At 45.8% G+C, this 19,662-nt stretch overlaps 1 protein-coding gene across 5 annotated transcripts in view; it reads left to right on the forward strand.

The window, feature by feature from the left end:
- The window catches only part of LOC130207795 (plasma membrane calcium-transporting ATPase 1-like), an 82,470-nt gene that overhangs the window by 53,966 nt on the left and 8,842 nt on the right, over window positions 1-19,662 (forward strand). For 2 of the 5 annotated variants that reach the window (XM_056436500.1, XM_056436501.1), the window contains 13 exons: window positions 20-234; window positions 551-793; window positions 880-1,121; window positions 1,215-1,452; window positions 3,479-3,658; window positions 4,703-4,790; window positions 4,959-5,065; window positions 7,977-8,168; window positions 11,348-11,561; window positions 11,657-11,868; window positions 12,292-12,399; window positions 14,028-14,210; window positions 17,880-18,087. In XM_056436500.1, the coding sequence (XP_056292475.1) occupies window positions 20-234; window positions 551-793; window positions 880-1,121; window positions 1,215-1,452; window positions 3,479-3,658; window positions 4,703-4,790; window positions 4,959-5,065; window positions 7,977-8,168; window positions 11,348-11,561; window positions 11,657-11,868; window positions 12,292-12,399; window positions 14,028-14,210; window positions 17,880-18,087 (2,430 nt within the window). The remainder of the gene's footprint in view (window positions 1-19; window positions 235-550; window positions 794-879; window positions 1,122-1,214; window positions 1,453-3,478; window positions 3,659-4,702; window positions 4,791-4,958; window positions 5,066-7,976; window positions 8,169-11,347; window positions 11,562-11,656; window positions 11,869-12,291; window positions 12,400-14,027; window positions 14,211-17,879; window positions 18,088-19,662) is intronic. The other 3 variants (XM_056436497.1, XM_056436498.1, XM_056436502.1) reach the window with 2 other exon arrangements.

The following is a 19,662-nucleotide window of genomic DNA, read 5'->3' on the forward strand; positions in this document are numbered from 1 at the left end:
CTCGTCTCCCTCCGTTCAGGTCTGATCATGTCGGCGTTGACCGTCATCATCCTCATCCTCTTCTTCGTGATCGACACCTTCGGGATCCAGGGCCGTTCCTGGGTGTCCGAGTGCACCCCCATCTACATCCAGTACTTCGTCAAGTTCTTCATCATCGGCGTGACGGTGCTGGTGGTGGCCGTTCCCGAGGGGCTGCCGCTCGCCGTCACCATCTCTCTGGCCTACTCCGTCAAGGTGAGCAGGGCGGGGAACAAAGGGGATTGTGGGAAATATAAGATGTGTGGATTTCTCACTGGTCTCGGAATCATGTTTGTTTGATATCTGATAACTGTATTCATCACCTGTACTCACATTTCTACTTCAAGGCTAAGAAGTCGTGGAGGTTACTGAACTCTGTCTGAAAGATTCAAGATTTAAGTTTTATTTGCCATTTTATGCCTAGAGCAGCAGTCCAGACCCCCAAAATACAAAACATAAAGAATACACCGTACAGAAGTCGGTGGTAATATGAACATCAAGCCGACCTAAGCCTCTGCCTTCCATGTTGTAGAAAATGATGAAGGACAACAACCTGGTGCGTCACCTGGACGCCTGTGAGACGATGGGCAACGCCACGGCCATCTGCTCGGACAAGACGGGCACGCTGACCATGAACCGCATGACGGTGGTGCAGGCGTACATCGGCGACACGCTCTACAAGAAGGTCCCCGAACCCGACGCCATCAACGCAGAGACTCTGGAAATCATGGTCAACAGCATCTCCATCAACTCGGCGTACACCACCAAGATTCTGGTGAGGACCGCCGACGACCTGAAAGTCACTTTCAAAGTCGGAGGCCGATCCGCGGCGCTTAACGGGCCCCGTGCGTTCCTCCTCAGCCTCCGGAGAAAGAGGGCGGCCTGCCTCGCCACGTGGGCAACAAGACGGAGTGCGCTCTGCTGGGCCTGGTGCTGGAGCTGAAGAGGGACTACCAGCCAATCAGAGAGGAGATCCCCGAAGAGAAACTCTACAAGGTTTACACCTTCAACTCCTCCCGCAAGTCCATGAGCACGGTGCTGAAGAACGCCGACGGGGGCTACCGCATGTACAGCAAAGGGGCGTCGGAGATCGTCCTGCGGAAGTAAGACGAGACGGAACAACCGAAGGGGAGCCGTCGGCCGGAGGGAGGGAGGGCGGGCGTAACGGCTGACATTTCTCATCTTCTCTCCTCCAGATGCTCCAGTATCCTGGACGCCCAGGGCAAGGCCCGCATGTTCAAGCTCAAGGACCGCGACGAGATGGTGCACAAGGTGATCGAGCCGATGGCGTGCGAAGGCCTGAGGACCATCTGCGTGGCCTACCGCGACTTCCCCGCCGCGGCCGGCGAGCCCAACTGGGACAACGAGAACGAAATCGTGAACGACCTCACCTGCATCGTCGTGGTCGGCATCGAGGACCCCGTCAGACCCGAGGTACGGAGGACGCTTAGCCCCGCCCACTCCGATATGCACCGCACAGACCTGGTTGAAGTGGTGGCATTAAGGGAGCTTCAGACTTCATCTGTGTGTCCAGCAGACACACTTTTGCTTCATTTTATTAAAACTGGATGCCCATCTGGGTATTTCTTTGAACACTGATATGTCGGTCCGCCCCTCATTGAGGGTGCCCCCTAAAAACAGGGTTCATAAGCTCTCAAATATCATCTTTACCTTCGCATTGAAAATGCGGAAGGTTATGTTTTGATCGCTGTGTATTTATTTATTCATTACCTTCGCATTGAAAATGCCGGAAGGTTATGTTTTGATCGCCGTGTATTTATTTATTTATTTATTTATTTGTATGCGTGTTATTCGCAAATCTCAAAAAGTATTGAACCGAATCGCATGAAATTTGGTGGGATGATTGTTTATTATCCGGGGACCAGTTGATTAGATTTTGGGATCGATCGGGTCAAAGGTCAAAGGTCAAAGGTCATGAACAGGTCAAAATCTTTCGCAGAACTCAAAAAGTATTTAACCGAATCACATGAAATTTGGTGGGATGATTGTTTATTATCCGGGGACCAGTTGATTAGATTTCGGGATCGATCGGGTCAAAGGTCAAAGGTCATGAACAGGTCAAAATCTTTCGCAGAACTCAAAAAGTATTGAACCGAATCGCATGAAATTTGGTGGGATGATTGTTTATTATCCGGGGACCAGTTGACTAGATTTTGGGATCGATCGGGTCAAAGGTCAAGGTCAAAGGTCATGAACAGGTCAAAATGTTCTTGAATCGCATGAAATTTGGTGGGATGATTGGTTATTATCCGGGGACCATTCGATTAGATTTTGGGATCAATCGGGTCAAAGGTCAAGGTCAAGGACATGGAAAGGTCAAACTCTTTTTTTACCATAGCACGATAAATTTTTGTCCAATTGGCATGCAACTAATGCCAAAATGTTCATAATTCAATGCCCAATCTTGTGATATGCGAAGGTATGCGCTCTACCGAGTGCCCATTCTAGTTTATTTATTTGTTTATTTGTATGCGTGTTATTCGCATAACAAAAAAAGTTTTAAACCGAATCGCATGAAATTTGGTGGGATGATTGGTTATTATCCGGGGACCATTTGATCAGATTTTGGGATCGATCGGGTCAAAGGTCAAGGTCAAGGTCATGAAAAGGTCAATATCTTCTTTTTACCATAGCGCGGTCAATTTTTATCCAATTGGGATGCAACTAATGCCAACATGTTCATAATTCAATGCCCAATCTTGTGATATGCGAAGGTGTGCGCTCTAACGAGTGCCCATTCTAGTTACGTATTTTGAACATATAGTATATTTAATACATGCATGTAATCTGTTTTCGCTGCTGCAAAAATGTACTTTGCATAAGTTTGAGATGTCCTGCACGTTCCGTGGAACCGAAGTTCCGTTTTGTTCCCGAAAGAACGAGAAGAACGACGGGAACACGGGCGCTCCGGAGTGTCACGGCACCGATCCGACAGGCGGCTCATCATTATACGGAAGGGGGAAACGTTCAGTGGGAACAGATTCAACCGCCCGTGACGGAGCGGAGATAGAGGAACAATACACACGGCGGAGCGAGTCTCCTCGACGCGGCCGCCCGCTGCTTTGATGTCGGAGCGCCGAGAACACGGAGCGCCGTGTTATCGCTCTGCCATGTGATGGACGGAAGGCATTAACATTCATAAACGCCTCCCTGGTGGCGTTCCATCCCAGTGCAGGATGTCGTTTGCATCTGTAACAGATCGACCATCATCAATCCCACTTTTGAAACCAGTGCACATGTGATGTGCACAAAAAAACAAGATCCAGATGTCGTCTCTTGTTTTGAAGATGATGAACTTCCTTTTAACTCTTTTAAACCGATCGGGAAGAGAAGCCGTCGGGTGTCTCTGACCTTTGAACCCTTGTGGTCGTCGCTCAGGCTTTTCATGAAGTTTCTCTCTCTCTCCTTCTCTCTACCTCTCTCTCTCTCTTTCTTCCAGGTGCCCGAGGCTATTGCCAAGTGCCAGCGTGCGGGCATCACTGTCCGCATGGTTACCGGGGACAACATCAACACCGCCCGCGCCATCGCCACCAAGTGCGGCATCCTGCTGCCCGGCGAGGACTTCCTGTGCATGGAGGGCAAAGAGTTCAACCAGCGCATCAGGAACAACCAGGGAGAGGTGAGAGCGGCCAGGAAGGATGACAAGCAAAACATGTTAGCTCCCTTTAGCTCCCTTTAGCTTCCTTTAGCTCCCTTTAGCTTCCTTTAAAGCCCTTTAGCTTCCTTTAATGCCCTTTAGCTTCCTTTAGCTCCCTTTAATGCCCTTTAGCTTCCTTTAGATCCCTTTAGCTTCCTTTAATGCCCTTTAGCTCCATTTAGCTTCCTTTAAGGCCCTTTAGCTTCCTTTAGCTTCATGTAGCTTCCTTTAATGCCCTTTAGCTTCCTTTAGCTCCCTTTAGCTTCCTTTTATGCCCTTTAGCTCCCTTTAGCTTCATGTAGCTCCCTTTAGCTTCCTTTAATGCCCTTTAGCTCCCTTTAGCTTCCTTTAAGGCCCTTTAGCTTCCTTTAGCTTCATGTAGCTCCCTTTAGCTTCCTTTAATGCCCTTTAGCTTCCTTTAGCTCCCTTTAGCTTCCTTTTATGCCCTTTAGCTTCCTTTAGCTCCCTTTAGCTTCCTTTAATGCCCTTTAGCTTCCTTTAGCTTCATGTAGCTCCCTTTAGCTTCCTTTTATGCCCTTTAGCTCCCTTTAGCTTCATATAGCTCCCTTTAGCTTCCTTTAGCTCCCTTTAGCTTCATTTAATGCCCTTTAGCTTCATTTAGCTTCATGTAGCTCCCTTTAGCTTCCTTTAATGCCCTTTAGCTTCCTTTAGCTTCCTTTAATGCCCTTTAGCTTCCTTTAGCTTCATGTAGCTCCCTTTAGCTTCCTTTTATGCCCTTTAGCTCCCTTTAGCTTCATGTAGCTCCCTTTAGCTTCCTTTAATGCCCTTTAGCTTCCTTTAGCTTCATGTAGCTCCCTTTAGCTTCCTTCAATGCCCTTTAGCTTCATGTAGCTCCCTTTAGCTTCCTTTAACTCTATTTAACTCTCTTTAAATCCCTTTAGCTCCCTTTAGCTTCCTTTAACTCTCTTTCCTGCTCCGCACAGTGACTCCAGTTCTGTTGTGGTGTTGGTGGATTGTGATGTCACAGTATTCTGGTTCATAATTCTGCTGTTCTACGTTTTCTAGGTGGAACAAGAGCGTCTGGACAAAGTTTGGCCCAGACTTCGCGTTCTGGCTCGCTCCTCCCCGACGGACAAACACACGCTGGTCAAAGGTGGGTTCACTGGGATGTGAATGTGTTTATATTAAGGCACATCTCATATCTGTTGAAGTCTATTTGAGCTGCGGTTAATAGCCGTGGAACGTTTATGTCTTCAAATAAACTTGTTGAAATGTTCTTCCGCTCATTAAAATGGAGATATGTGTTGTTGTTGTTGTTCAGGTATCATCGACAGCACGGTGCTTGAGCCCCGGCAGGTGGTGGCGGTGACGGGAGACGGCACCAACGACGGCCCGGCGCTCAAGAAGGCCGACGTTGGCTTCGCCATGGTAACCGCCTCTTTTTTATTCTTTACCTCGTTCCTCCGGTTCAAGAAAGCCCCGTCGAGTTAATTACATTTGTAATCCAGCCACGAAAACTTATTATCTCCAAACGTCCTCCCCTATAGCTCATTGAGTTGTAATGTCACGGCTTCGTTATAAGAGAGCTGTGAAATGGAAAAATAAATCAATACATGCTGAGCTCGGATGCTCATCAGCACCGAGGGAGACTGCTTCTGTCTTTTATTATCCAGGTTTATGTCTGTCACACCATTATCAAGGCCAAATAATTACCATTCACAATATGATTCCAATATTCATAGAAAATATGCTTCGGGCTCTTAAAATTAAAACCTACTGGAAGCATTTTACCTAACGTTTAGTTCAGAAACTAATATCTTCATCACGGATATGACGCATCAAATATGGTCTTAAATAAGGTGATTACAAATCCTCCCATGCCTGAAAAATACAATAAAATAAATCGTTGTTTGAATCTGTTCTTATGATGAATTAATCACATTGTTCTCGACTCTGATAGAGAGCGAGACAACTTTTTAAAGTCACTCGTGACGATATTCACGATTATCCCGATAATTGAAATTCACCACAGTTGACTTGGGTCGAATGCAGTTGAACCAGCATCACAGGATTTGGTTTCACCTGAGAAACCTTCAGACGGAGCCAAAGACACGGACGGGAACCGTGTCAGCTGCTCCTCAAACATTCACGGTGCTCCAGTCAGTTGATATTCTGACCCGATCAGCTGCCTCCTCTGTGTTGTTGTTGTTGTTGTTGTTGTGACCTTTTTGTTCACTGAGGAAAGTCATCCGGACGCCACAGTGCCGCCGAGCAGCTGCGGCGCAGTCAAGCGTCCCTGTGACAATAGTTACCGCTCATAAACGCACCGCCGAGGCGCCTCTAAAACCGGTGACCTTTCAGTCCTAATGTGTCCCATTTGGAATATTCTCAGTTCTCACCCCCAGTGTCCCAGTTCAATTATCACCTGGTGGGCTGGAAAACAGAGAGCGGCCGGCGTCTGTCTTAAAGAGCCCGACTGCAGAGAAACACAGCGACTATATATCTTTATTTTATATATCTATATATATTTTATATACACTACCGTTCAAAAGTTTGGGATCACTTAGAAATGACTTTATTTTTCAAAGAAAAGCACTGTTTTTTCAATAAAGATAACATTAAATTAATCAGAAATACACTCTATACATTGTTAATGTGGTAAATGACTATTCTAGGTGGAAGTGTCTGGTTTCTAATGAAATATCTCCAGAGGTGTATAGAGGCCCATTTCCATCAACGATCACGCCAGTGTTCTAATGGTACATTGTGTTTGCTAATCGCCTTAGAAGACTAATGTCTGATTAGAAAACCCGTGCAATTATGTTAGCACAGCTGAAAACAGTTATGCTGGTGATATAAGCGATACAACTGGCCTTCCTTTGAGCTTGAAGTTTGTAGAACAAAATTAAATCAAATATTAATCATTATTTCTAACCTTGTCAATGTCTTGACTATATTTTATATTCATTTGATAAATAAAAGTGTGATTTTTCATGGAAGACACGAAATTGACTGGGTGATCCCAAACTTTTGAACGGTAGTGTATATATATATATATATTATAGATTTATATATATAGAGAGAGATTTTATACATTTACATGTATACATTATATAGATTTAAAAATATATATATATATATTGTTATATACATATATATTTTGTATCATTTATTCATCCTCTTCCTTGTACTAGAATAATAATATATTTATTTATTTATATATAGATTATTATTAGTATTTTTTCAATATATATATATTTATCATTTATTCATCCTCTTCTAGAATAATAATTATATATTTATATATATAATACATTTTTAATATATAATTTATTTTATCATTTATTCATCCTCTTCGAGTCATAATTATATATATATATATATATATAATACATTTTTTATATATAATTTATTTTATCATTTATTCATCCTCTTCCTTGTACTAGAATAATAATCCTGCTGGATGTTTGAATGTCAGTTAAAATAACATATCTGAAAAATCACGAGCCTCCAGCTGGATCTTCCTTTGGCCGAGGTGTCACAGCTGGTGTGTTGATGTTGTTATTGTTGTTGATGTCGTTAATGTCCGACCTGTTTAAAGATGGCGTTCCAACTCAGATTTGTGTTGCAGTAAAAAGATGTTGTGCTGTATATACTTTACTACCTAAACATCATCTCCCAGCCCCTCGGGTTCACCTTGCTTGTGATTGGTGGAACAGATGATACTCCAATTAGATAAAACATGCACGTATTTCATTTTATTTTTAGCTGTTGCGCAGCGGGAACCGTTTGATGTTTGACCTCCGTGTGATTCAAGCCTAACCCGAATAGTTCTGCCGTAGCGCGTACCGTCAGTACGAGGCTTTGTTGTTGTTCTCTTATCGCCGTCTACAAATCTCATTAAAAACATGACGTTGGTGTCCGTCCCCCCAAACGCATCGCTTCCAGCTGAAGATGTAAATCTTTAAAAAAACAGCTCACAAAATGTAGTTTCATGTCTGAAGAAGGCTTTGTCGTTTCCTAAAACAGTATTTTCACAGGTTGTTTTATGGCGACACACTTTAAAAAAATGAAAAGAACATTGCGCCCCAATTCCCAATAGAGCTTATTTATAAATCTTGAGAATGGTACATTTATGAGTACGTGATTTTCTTTTATGCCTCAAACTAAATTATAATGAAAAGGTGAACTGTGACTTTTATGTCTTTTTTCCTCTCATCTGTCAAACAAGCCGAATGTAGCCAGACGTTCATATCAGAGTCGAGTGTTATACCAACATCCAGGCTCTAAGATTTACTGCAGCTAGAGAAGTTAACGTCAGTCTCCTCCTTCTCTTCAGGGAATCGCCGGCACCGACGTGGCCAAGGAGGCGTCCGACATCATCCTGACCGACGACAACTTCAACAGCATCGTGAAGGCCGTCATGTGGGGCAGGAACGTCTACGACAGCATCTCCAAGTTCCTGCAGTTCCAGCTGACCGTCAACGTGGTGGCCGTGATCGTGGCGTTCACCGGCGCCTGCATCACACAGGTAGGCCGCAGGCGTCGAAGGGTTGAACATGGGAGACGATATCATCATATAATATATCCTTCAGTTCAAATTCATTCACTTACATGTCGTTGTGCACATCATTTATGATTGAAGACAAAAAAAATATTCTTTTTTTAACACATTTTTGACTCAATGTCTGTGTAATTATCTTAAAAACAATTCAGAAAAAAAACATGCCAATATTTTCTCATGACGGACAGAAATCAAATCAAACCCAAATAAATAAAATAAATGTAGAAGATGAGTTTACATTATTTTATTTTCAAGTTTCACATTTTAAAAGTGTCAATGTGTCAGATTCAATGACATCACATGTTCAGCTTTAGAGAGCGCTGGAAATAATTTGTCAGTAGAGTTAATATTTAAATCTTCAACTTGGAAGGAAATTATGCATTTTTATATTCAAGTTTAAATATCAATGTTTTCATATATATATATATATATATATATATACAGTATATACATATATTGTAATCCTAGCAGCTCTGAGCATTTAGCTCAAAGCTCTGTAAAATCCCTGCGGGCACATTATGAAACCGAAGGAATGCTCTCAGCTTCTTTGGAGAACAGCGGCTCTGTGATACTCGCTGATGAGCCTTCTGCCTCTTGAGGTTTTACTCTGAAGGCTGAGAACAGAGAGCTCACTCTGACTTCCTGCAGTTGAGATGAAAAACAAAAAAGCCGAATCCCCCCCCCCCCCCCCCCACAGATTTAAAGCTTTAATATCGCCGGGTTTTAAAATGTCCCAGTCGCCAGCGAGCGGCTCCTCCCTCCGTCTCGAGCTGCTGAATCGATGGTGATTCTTCTCTTTTTGAACATGAGCTCAGGCTCGCTTCTTAATATCTACGTCGCATTTTGAGGCTTCTGTACAGGGTTCATACGGTCATGGAAAACCTGGGAAAGATGGGAAAGTCATGGAATTTAAAAAATGGTTATTTCCAGGCCTGGAAAAGTCCTTGAAAAATCTCAAAAGTTTTGGAAAAGTCATGAAAATGTGTTTATTCACATGTTCATTCACACGGTTTGATTGCAAGAATAAACATTTATATTAATATGTATTCTTTAAATCAAACTATTGTCTCTATATTCAAGGTTTACTTGTGTACCGAGATTTCACAAAATGTGTGGTCATGGACATTTGCTTTAACCCTTGTGTTGCCTTCGGGTCAATTTGACCCGATTAAATATTACACCCTCCTGTCGCCTTCGGGTCAATATGACCCGATTCAATGTTTAACCCTCCTGTTACCTTTATATTTACTAACATATTTTACCCTTGAGGTCAATATGACCCCAGCTATTAAAATCTCCAGAAAATTATTAGAATTAATATTGTTTTCCAAGTTTAAGTGTGAGGTACTTTATGTTTGTTTGTTGACTCCCGAAAGAACACCGACATTAAACATTGAATCGGGTCAAATTGACCCGAAGGCAACACAAGGGTTAAAGTCCTGGAGATCCATTCGTCAACATGTCTTTCAATTTCTACTAAATCTCCACAAGAACGAAAGGAAAAAAAAGTCGTTTTCAGATATATTCTGTCATGCTTTGCGGAGGCGAGGCGATGCTGTGTCACTTTTTTCCCTCCTAATGTTCCTCTAATCATGAAACTAAACTCCTGACACAATAACTAGGAGTTGCTTTAATTGAAAGGCTCACAGCTGGCAGGACGGATAACTCACTCGGTGACAGAGCACAGGCCGCAAAGTAGGCTAAGATACAGCCTGAAACCATGGCAACGCGTCACCATCGTAATCCCGTAATGTACCGGGGGGCTCAGCGGGTCTGAGTTTGTACTCACTGATCATCCGGCCGGCGACATGTTGGCACGGATCATAAAAAGACGGTTAACTGACGTCTGTCTTCATCGTGTGAACAGAGCGACGCTTTGAGAAGAGGAGGGGGTCCAAAGAAATGTGCAGACGGCACACGATGATGTCATTGATTATTATTATGGTACATAACATACAGGAGATCTATTTTTACCCTTTTTATTAAATGGACATTTGAATGTCTGGAAAAGCCTGGTAATAAAACGGTCAAATCCTATTTTAGTAGCTTTTTGTTGTTGTTGTCATGTTGTTTTTTTCATGAGGGAGCTGCAAAGTCTTGATTCGACCGCCTCAAGCGATGTCACTTGAGGCGGTGTCGATTGGGGCTGAAGGCGACTCGTTTTTTGTAAATGTGGAAAGAAAGGAAAGATATGGAGGTGAGAAAGGAGAGAGCGTACCAGGAGCTGCTGTTTGCGCACGTCCAGGTGCATTGTGGGTAATGTCGGCGCCAGGGTTTTGACCAGGAAGAAGAAAACAAATCTTTCTTTTTTTCTTCTTTTTGATCTGTTCATCACGGCAGGCAGATGGTTAAAGCACTAAAGCACTAAAGCACTGAAGCACTAAAGCACTAAAGCACTAAAGCACATGCCACTTGACCTCGATACTCCTGGTTCACTTCCCTTGTTGCATGTCATTCCTTTAAATGTGTTGCTGTCTGCACACGTCCCTCCATGTGGCCTCGACAACCTCCACCACCAATACACACCATACGCCCAGCGGGCCGAGCAGCCGACCTCGGGTTGGGCCCTCGGTACGAAAGGTTTCAGAGCCAGTGTGAAGCATTTAAAGGGTTCATTGGCGGATATGGAATAAGAGTTTTCTTTAGTGTTCTAGGAAGTGTTGTGTTTTCGATCCTTTTGCCTCTTCACACGTTTGAGTCCCCTATGTTGCACCGCCGTGTTTCTCCAGTGGCCCAGAATGGACAAACCAACTGGTTCTGGACGCTTGCAATCTGCAGCCTCACCACTAGGTGTCACTAGATCCTACACGCTGGCCCTTTAATTTAAGAAGGAATGTTATCTGTATGCTTACATAGATTTATATTTTTTCCTGTACATTAAATTCCCAACACACACACACACACACTTTGGTTTCATGTGGAAAGCTCATTCCTGGGATTCCTGACCCACCGGCTGGATGAATGGACCCACGACTGTCTATTGTACTGAGTGTGTGTGTGAGTGTGTGTGTGTGTGTGTGTGTGTTCAGGAGCACATAGAGATAAAGCCGAGCTGACAAAGAGGTTTCTTGTGTCCCATTCCCACGTTATGCCTTCACACGCTCTGAGATCTCCTCCTCCTCCTCCTCCTCCTCCTCCTCCTGCAGGACTCCCCCCTGAAGGCCGTCCAGATGCTGTGGGTCAACCTCATCATGGACACCCTGGCGTCTCTCGCTCTGGCCACCGAGCCGCCCACCGAGTCTCTGCTGCTGCGCCGACCGTACGGCCGCAACAAGCCTCTGATCTCCAGGACCATGATGAAGAACATCCTGGGCCACGCCGTGTACCAGCTCGTCATCATCTTCACGCTGCTCTTCGCCGGTGAGTCACGCGACACTCGAGACGCGGGTCGCCCCCGGTGGAATCGCCGGTTTGTTGTGTGCGCGTGTGAGAATAGATTTGTGTTGTTTTCCCAGGCGAGAAGATCTTCGACATCGACAACGGCCGTTACTCCCCGCTGCACTCGCCGCCGTCGGAGCACTACACCATCGTGTTCAACGTGTTCGTCATGATGCAGCTCTTCAACGAGATCAACGCCCGCAAGATCCACGGGGAGCGCAACGTGTTCGAGGGCATCTACAGGAACCCCATCTTCTGCAGCGTCGTGCTGGGGACCTTCGTCCTGCAGGTAACTCCATCATCATCATCACCAACGACCTTCTTCCCCTCACACCCTTCTTTGAAAGAACAAGAATCAGAATCAGAATCAGGTTTTATTGGCAAAGTGAGTTTGCACAAACAAGGAATTTGACTGGTAAAGTGACTCTCAGTGTGCTTACACAAAATATACATTACAACACAACACAAAACAAAAACAAACAGTGCAAAACAAACAGTGCAAAACAAACAGTGCAACGGTCTAAGAAGTTTAATAAAATGGTGGTTTATCCATAATCCTGCTGACAAACTGAACTAATATCTACCAGGCTTTGGATGCACATGTAATTCTTGTTAGGGGATCCATTGGTTGTTGTTTTTGTTTTGTTGACAAGTAAACAAATGTAGAATCCTTTCGGGCTAACGCGTCCCACGTGCTTCTCCTCCCTCTCAGATCGTCATCGTTCAGTTCGGAGGGAAGCCGTTCTCCTGCACGGCTCTGGCCATCGACCAATGGCTGTGGTGCGTCTTCATCGGCGTCGGAGTGCTGCTGTGGGGACAGGTGAGAACCAGAACCGGGACCAGAACCGGGACCACAGGTGTTCCGAGTGGTTCAGAGTCCAAAGAAATCCCGTCGATCTCCGTGAATAAACGCCACGCTCGGACCTTCACGCGTCTCGCTGCAGCGGCAGCGTTGCCATCGCGACCGTCGCCATGGTAATGAGCACATGAAAGCAGCGCGGCTCCTGTTTACGAGCTCCGAGGGAAAACAAACCCAGCGTGTCGGTCCCTCCGTGGGAGAGCAAACACGAGCCTGTTAACATGTAACCACACACACACACACACACACACACACTTTGAAAGCATACATTATAGAGATAAAAAAGAAGTTCAGTCCCAAGACGCCTGCTGGGTTCAGTTGCAGGGCAGAGACTGAGGACAGAGACGGGCTGATCTGAGGTCTGTGATGTATTTATTTTCTAACAGAGACGCTGACACGACTATAAAAGGCTGACGTGCAGCTGGAGGCCGGGCCTGTGATTAACGATAAAATAACACGCTTATAATACAACGTAATGATAGCGATGGGAATAAATGAACAGGACCAAATAAGTACAGAACAATAATCGTGTTTTAGTTTTCATTAGTGTTTAAGTTTCATTTCAGTTTAAAATGAGGAAGGATGAGATCAAGAATTTAGCAAAAAAGTATTGAGGTTTATTTTGGATTTGACAGGATTTCTATTGTAAAAAACAAAAATCGACATTGATCTTTCAGGAATTTATCAAAAAGTGTTCGTGTTTATTGAAGTTATTAAAGGGATTTAAAGAGACTTTATTCTTCAGCTAAACAGTGAGAAGCTTCGAAGATTCTTCCACAGCGTTGACTCTTGAGTGTGAATCCTGCGCAGCGTCTTCTTTCCTCTTCTTTCCTCTTCTTTCCTCTTCTTTTCTCTTCCTTCCTCTTCCTTCCTCTTCTTTCCTCTTCTTTTCTCTTCCTTTCTCTTCCTTCCTCTTCCTTCCTCTTCTTTCCTCTTCTTTCCTCTTCCTTCCTCTTCTTTCCTCTTCCTTCCTCTTCCTTCCTCTTCTTCCCTCCTCTTCCTGTTGATAAACATTGTATTTATGCACAGTTGCAGATAAAGATTAGGCTTCAGTAATCAGTGTGTGCGTCTTTAATCGTTGTGCAGCGGTGCCTCGCACGGTCGTTAATATCCTCCCCGAGCGCGGCGCTCCGCCTCTCCACGCGCACGCTGGTGTCGGTACCGGTTTAAACCGGCTCGGTAATTAATATGACACTGTTTGTATAAAAACACTCCAGCGGTTCAAAGATTTCCAATAACTCTTCAGTAATAAGTCAAAATGTATTGAAAGAAACGAGATTATTCTATAACACATCTTCTGCTCCATATTTGTTGTCATTTAGCCAAAAAACGTCTCCACAGACGAGCTATATTCACTAAATTAAGAAGTTTTTAATAAAAAATAAAAACTTTTATTTAATCCCATCAGATGCTTTTTTTTCAAATTGAGGATTTTGGGCGACAACGTTGTGAAATATGACGACAGACGTTGAAAGACGTTCATTTGAAAACATCACAAGAAGATTTTGATGTATTTCCCATAATGCAACTGGATGGAATATTTTTGTTATGCATGGTAAAAAAAACCGTCTTCTCTTTTTTAACCTCAGCTGATCTCGGCCATCCCCACCCACCGCCTGAAGTTCCTGATGGAAGCCGGCCACGGCGCCACGAAGGAGGAGATCCACGCGGAGGAGATGACGGAGGGCGCCGACGAGATCGACCACGCGGAGATGGAGCTGCGGAGAGGCCAGATCCTCTGGTTCAGAGGCCTGAACCGCATCCAGACGCAGGTACGGTACCCGGCGTTACCGCCAGCTTCACTTTGGGTTTTAAGGCTTTCCTGACATCAGGTTTTCGAGGTGGCGACTCAAACATCTGTCGTGTTCGAGAGAGCTGCAGAAAACACCAGTTGCCATGGTGACGCAGGAGGCTCTGGAAGAAAAATTAGACTTATTTTAGATTTTCTTTTGTTGTTTGTTTGCCGTCAGTTGTCTTAACTGGTGAGTTGTTGTTCAAACCCGGGGAGCTGTCGTCTGGAAAATAAATGTTTTAATCAAATTCCTCCTCCTCCTCCTCCTCGCCTTCATCTTCTCAAAATCAAACAAAACGTCCCAGAAGCAGCGGGCGGTAAAGCGCCGTGTTTCATCAAGACGGTGAGGAGGGATTTAATCCTCTAAAACATTTCAGACGGTTAATTTATAAGAGATCCAGATAATTCTATTCAAACTTCAGAGGTATGTGAAAAAGAGAAGCATTAACACAATGCTTAAAAAGACCCACAAATGTATTTTAGTTGTTAATACAAACAAAGAAATAGATTTTATAGTTTCTGCAAAATATTAGGACAAAATCTCCTGCTTTTAGGGTGGAATGAGGTGTTTGTTTTAGGGTGGAATGAGGAGTTTGTTTTAGGGTGGAATGAAGAGTTTGTTTTAGGGTGGAATGAAGAGTTTGTTTTAGGGTGGAATGAGGAGTTTGTTTTAGGGTGGAATGAGGGGTTTGTTTTAGGGTGGAATGAGGAGTTTGTTTTAGGGTGGAATGAGGGGTTTGTTTTAGGGTGGAATGAGGGGTTTGTTTTAGGGTGGAATGAGGAGTTGGTTTTAGGGTGGAATGAAGAGTTTGTTTTAGGGTGGAATGAGGAGTTTGTTTTAGGGTGGAATGAGGGGTTTGTTTTAGGGTGGAATGAGGAGTTGGTTTTAGGGTGGAATGAGGGGTTTGTTTTAGGGTGGAATGAGGGGTTTGTTTTAGGGTGGAATGAGCAGTTTGTTTTAGGGTGGAATGAGGAGTGCAGCATTTCCTCCATGCTCGTTGCACAATGGCTTGTCTTTCCTCGAGAGCAAAGACATCAGATCTTTATTCGTAAGCCGCTGATGAAGCGTCTCCGCTCTGAGGTCATGTGACTGAGGGAGAACACTTGACTCGTCTTCGTGCGTTTACAGGTACGAGTTTACAGGTTTACAGGTACGATTCAGAGTGGATTGACGTGGCTGAAACCACAACACTCTGAACTCGTCTTCCTGTTGCCATGAAACTCATCATCTGTTTTAGCATATTTAAATATTCCGGTTCAATCGCGTTTGTTTTAAACTAAAAACACAGAAACTGTTGTCCAGTTTAATTTCACACTCTGCTGCCGACGGGAAAGAGACGGCAAGCAGCGAGGGACAAAAAGATGACTGCATATTTATATTCCTCACTCAGTCGGCGCTCAACAGCAGCACCTCCGTGTGTGTGTGTGTGTGTGTGTGTGTGTGTGTTCCCCCTCCTACTGGATACATCTACACTCACGAAGCATTAGCCTGTCCACAGGCAGTCCTATTCAGTCCCTATGGGGTTCATTAACCTTGATGCTAACACCCACATACAGTAACAGCGCACACACACAGACACACACGCACACACACACACACAAACACACACTCGGTCAGAGAGGCCAGGTGTTTCCCTCTCAACAGAACACTTACCTGTCTTCATTGTGGCTCGAGGATCAACTCTTCTGAAGGAGGCGCTCGGGTTCTCTCTCTGTGTATCTGTATCAGTCGGTCATCCTCCTGGGATGGGAGGATGGAGGATGGAGGGGGAGGATGGGAGGATGGAGGATGGAGGGGGAGGATGGAGGGGGAGGCGAAAAGGCTGCGGGCTAATTGGGTTCTTATCTCTCCGCGCTCCTCTTCCTCCTCCTCCTCCTCTCTAATCCTGGTGGGCAGCGTCACGCCGCTCAACGCCTCGACAGTCGCACACAGTCGGGAATAATTGGTACAAGCGTCACCTCCGACCGAACTTCATCAGTCGCTCCGAGTGACACATCTTCTCCTCCTTCTCCTCCTCCTCAGAGTGCGTTCTGTCGCTCTCAAAAGCTCCTTACGCGTTGGAGCGTTTCTTTACTTCATCCCTTCGTTCGAGCTGAGCTTCCTCCCATTTGGTCTTTCTCTGACTGACGACTCTCTCTCCCCCCCCTCCCCCTCTCTCTCTCTCTCTCCCCCCCTCTCTTTCTTTATACCCTTTTCTCTCTCTCAAACTTTCCTGATCTCTCCCTCTTCTTTGTACTGTCGGTTTCCTCATGGATAAGATGTGTAGCTTCTTCTGACATGATGACCTTTAATCTGTCTCTGTCACTTTAAACCCTCTGTTACCCTCTCTGGTCGTGGTCCCCTCTGCCCTGTCTCCTCTCCCTGTCTCCTTGTCTCCTTTCCCTGTCTCCCTGTCTCCTCTCCCTGTCTCCCTGTCTCCTCTCCCTGTCTCCCTGTCTCCTCTCCCTGTCTCCCTGTCTCCTCTCCCTGTCTCCTCTCCCTGTCTCCATGTCTCCTCTCCCTGTCTCCTCTGCCTGTCTCCTCTCCCTGTCTCCTCTCCCTGTCTCCTTGTCTCCTTTCCCTGTCTCCCTGTCTCCTCTCCCTGTCTCCTCTCCCTGTCTCCCTGTCTCCTCTCCCTGTCTCCTTGTCTCCTTTCCCTGTCTCCCTGTCTCCTCTCCCTGTCTCCTCTCCCTGTCTCCTCTCCCTGTCTCCTGTCTCCTCTCCAGTCTCCTGTCTCATGTCTCCTCTCCAGTCTCCTCTCCAGCCTCCTGTCTCCTCCCTGTCTCCCTGTCTCCTCTCCCTGTCTCCCTGTCTCCTCTGCCTGTCTCCTCTCCCTGTCTCCTCTCCCTGTCTCCTTGTCTCCTTTCCCTGTCTCCCTGTCTCCTCTCTCCTGTCTCCTCTCCAGTCTCCTCTCCTGTCTCCAGTCTCCTCTCATGTCTCCTGTCTCCTCTCCTGCCTCATGTCTCCTCTCCCTGTCTCCTCTCCCTGTCTCCTCTCCCTGTCTCCCTGTCTCCTCTCCCTGTCTCCCTGTCTCCTTTCCCTGTCTCCCTGTCTCCTCTCCCTGTCTCCTCTCCCTGTCTCCTTGTCTCCTTTCCCTGTCTCCCTGTCTCCTCTCCCTGTCTCCCTGTCTCCTCTCCCTGTCTCCCTGTCTCCTCTCCCTGTCTCCTCTGCCTGTCTCCTGTCTCCTGTCTCATGTCTCCTCTCCAGTCTCCTGTCTCCTCTCCTGTCTCCTGTCTCCTCTCCTGTCTCCTGTCTCCTCTCCTGTCTCATGTCTCCTCTCATGTCTCCTCTCATGTCTCCTGTCTCCTCTCCTGTCTCCTCTCATGTCTCCTGTCTCCTCTCCTGTCTCCTCTCCTGTCTCCAGTCTCCTCTCCTGTCTCCTGTCTCCTCTCATGTCTCCTGTCTCCTCTCCAGTCTCCTCTCCTGTCTCCTGTCTCCTCTCCTGTCTCCTGTCTCTCCTGTCTCCCTGTCTCCTCTCCCTGTCTCCTTTCCCTGTCTCCCTGTCTCCTCTCCCTGTCTCCTCTCCCTGTCTCCTTGTCCTGTCTCCTTGTCTCCTCTCCCTGTCTCCTTGTCTCCTCTCCCTGTCTCCCTGTCTCCTCTCCCTGTCTCCCCGTCTCCTCTGCCTGTCTCCTTGTCTCCTCTCTAACGGTGTGTTGTGGCTTCCTTCAGATGGATGTGGTCTCTACCTTCCAGACGGGCCAGGCTCCTGTCCCCGGTGCTCTGCGCCGCCAGCCGTCCGTCGTCAGCCAGCACAATGACGCCACCGCCGCCAAAACTCTCTCTAGCCCCACCCACGTGGGGCTTAGCTCCTCCTCTTCTCTCACCAACTCGGCCGGGGCCCCGCCCCCCGCCGCTGCTTCTTCCGCCGCTGCAGGCAGTGAGTCGGTGACCGGAGGCCAGCTGACGCCTCGCCCGGCTGGACTCTGTTCTTTCTCTCTGCATGACTCATAAAACACTCATCAGCGCCGTCTGCACATCCTCAGACAGAGAAGAAGATCTTTGCTATTATGAGCAATAACCGATAAAACATGTGACAGGAAGTTCTTCACAGTTAATAACGGAACAGGAAGTGGCGGTGGCGTCGCGACAGATGCTGCAGCCCAACGGGAAAACTAAAGAAGTGCTCATTCTGGTTTAACCTGGATGAAACTACCTGACTGTGGGCGGAGCTTAAACAACCTGACTGTGGGTGGAGCTGAAACAACCTGACTGTGGGCGGAGCTTAAACAACCTGACTGTGGGTGGAGCTTAAACAACCTGACTGTGGGTGGAGCTTAAACAACCTGACTGTGGGTGGAGCTTAAACAACCTGACTGTGGGCGGAGCTTAAACAACCTGACTGTGGGCGGAGCTTAAACAACCTGACTGTGGGCGGAGCTTAAACAACCTGACTGGGTGGAGCTGAAACAACCTGACTGTGGGCGGAGCTGAAACAACCTGACTGTGGGCGGAGCTTAAACAACCTGACTGTGGATGGAGCTGAAACAACCTGACTGTGGGCGGAGCTTAAACAACCTGACTGTGGGCGGAGCTGAAACAACCTGGCTGTGGGCGGAGCTGAAACAACCTCTTCGCAGGAACACTAGTATCATATTAGGATCTTATCTTGACATAATTTCAGGTTTATTTTCTTTTTTTTGGGTAATTTGCAGGTTAAAAGACGTTTGGTCGTATTTTTCTATTGTGGGATCAAAGTAAATCTGTTCGAGAATATTTGAAGGTGATCCGCTGATGAAATACGACCAAATACGTCACATATTATAGTTTAAAAATAGCCTGAAGCTCCACCAAGCTCATGTGTATTGTCTGGAGCTGCTTCACAATAAAAGCCTCACAAAAGGAGATTTTAATGTAAAGCAGGAAATGCTCAGTTTGCATTTTCACTAATTAAAATGTAAACCTCTGAAACGGCTCCAGGGAAATACATAATTAATGAGTAATACGGCCCCGAGAGATTCAGTGTGAAGATACCAGTCCTGACAGCTGTATTATTTAAAGATACAAGATATTTAAAGGAATAGTTCCACATTGAGACAATGAGATGGAAATTAATTTCACATCTGGTACGGAGCTGGAGTCATGGCCTTGGTTAGCCTAGCTTAGCATAAAGACTGAAAGCAGGGGGAAACTGCGAGCCGGGCCCTCAAAGTAAAAGAAAAATGCACCGAGCTCGTTAATTAATGAACATGTTGTGTTCAGTGTCTTCTGTACAAAAACAGAAATATACAAAAACAAATTTAACAGAAAGAAAAATATGTTTAATTCTATAAAGCGTCTGAAAGCAGGAACAGTGCAGACAGCCTGATCACATGATCTGTGTTTCCATCTCCACCTCCTGCTGCTGCAGCTTTCTTTTTCCCTCCATCTTATATCCTTTTTTTTCCTTTCTCTCCATCTTCCCTTCCTCCTCCTGCATGTTGTGGAGATTTAAACTCTTGGACTTGCGTCTTGA

The sequence above is a fragment of the Pseudoliparis swirei genome, chromosome 18 (assembly GCF_029220125.1).
Source record: "Pseudoliparis swirei isolate HS2019 ecotype Mariana Trench chromosome 18, NWPU_hadal_v1, whole genome shotgun sequence".
In the NCBI taxonomy this organism is placed as follows: Eukaryota; Metazoa; Chordata; class Actinopteri; order Perciformes; family Liparidae; genus Pseudoliparis; species Pseudoliparis swirei.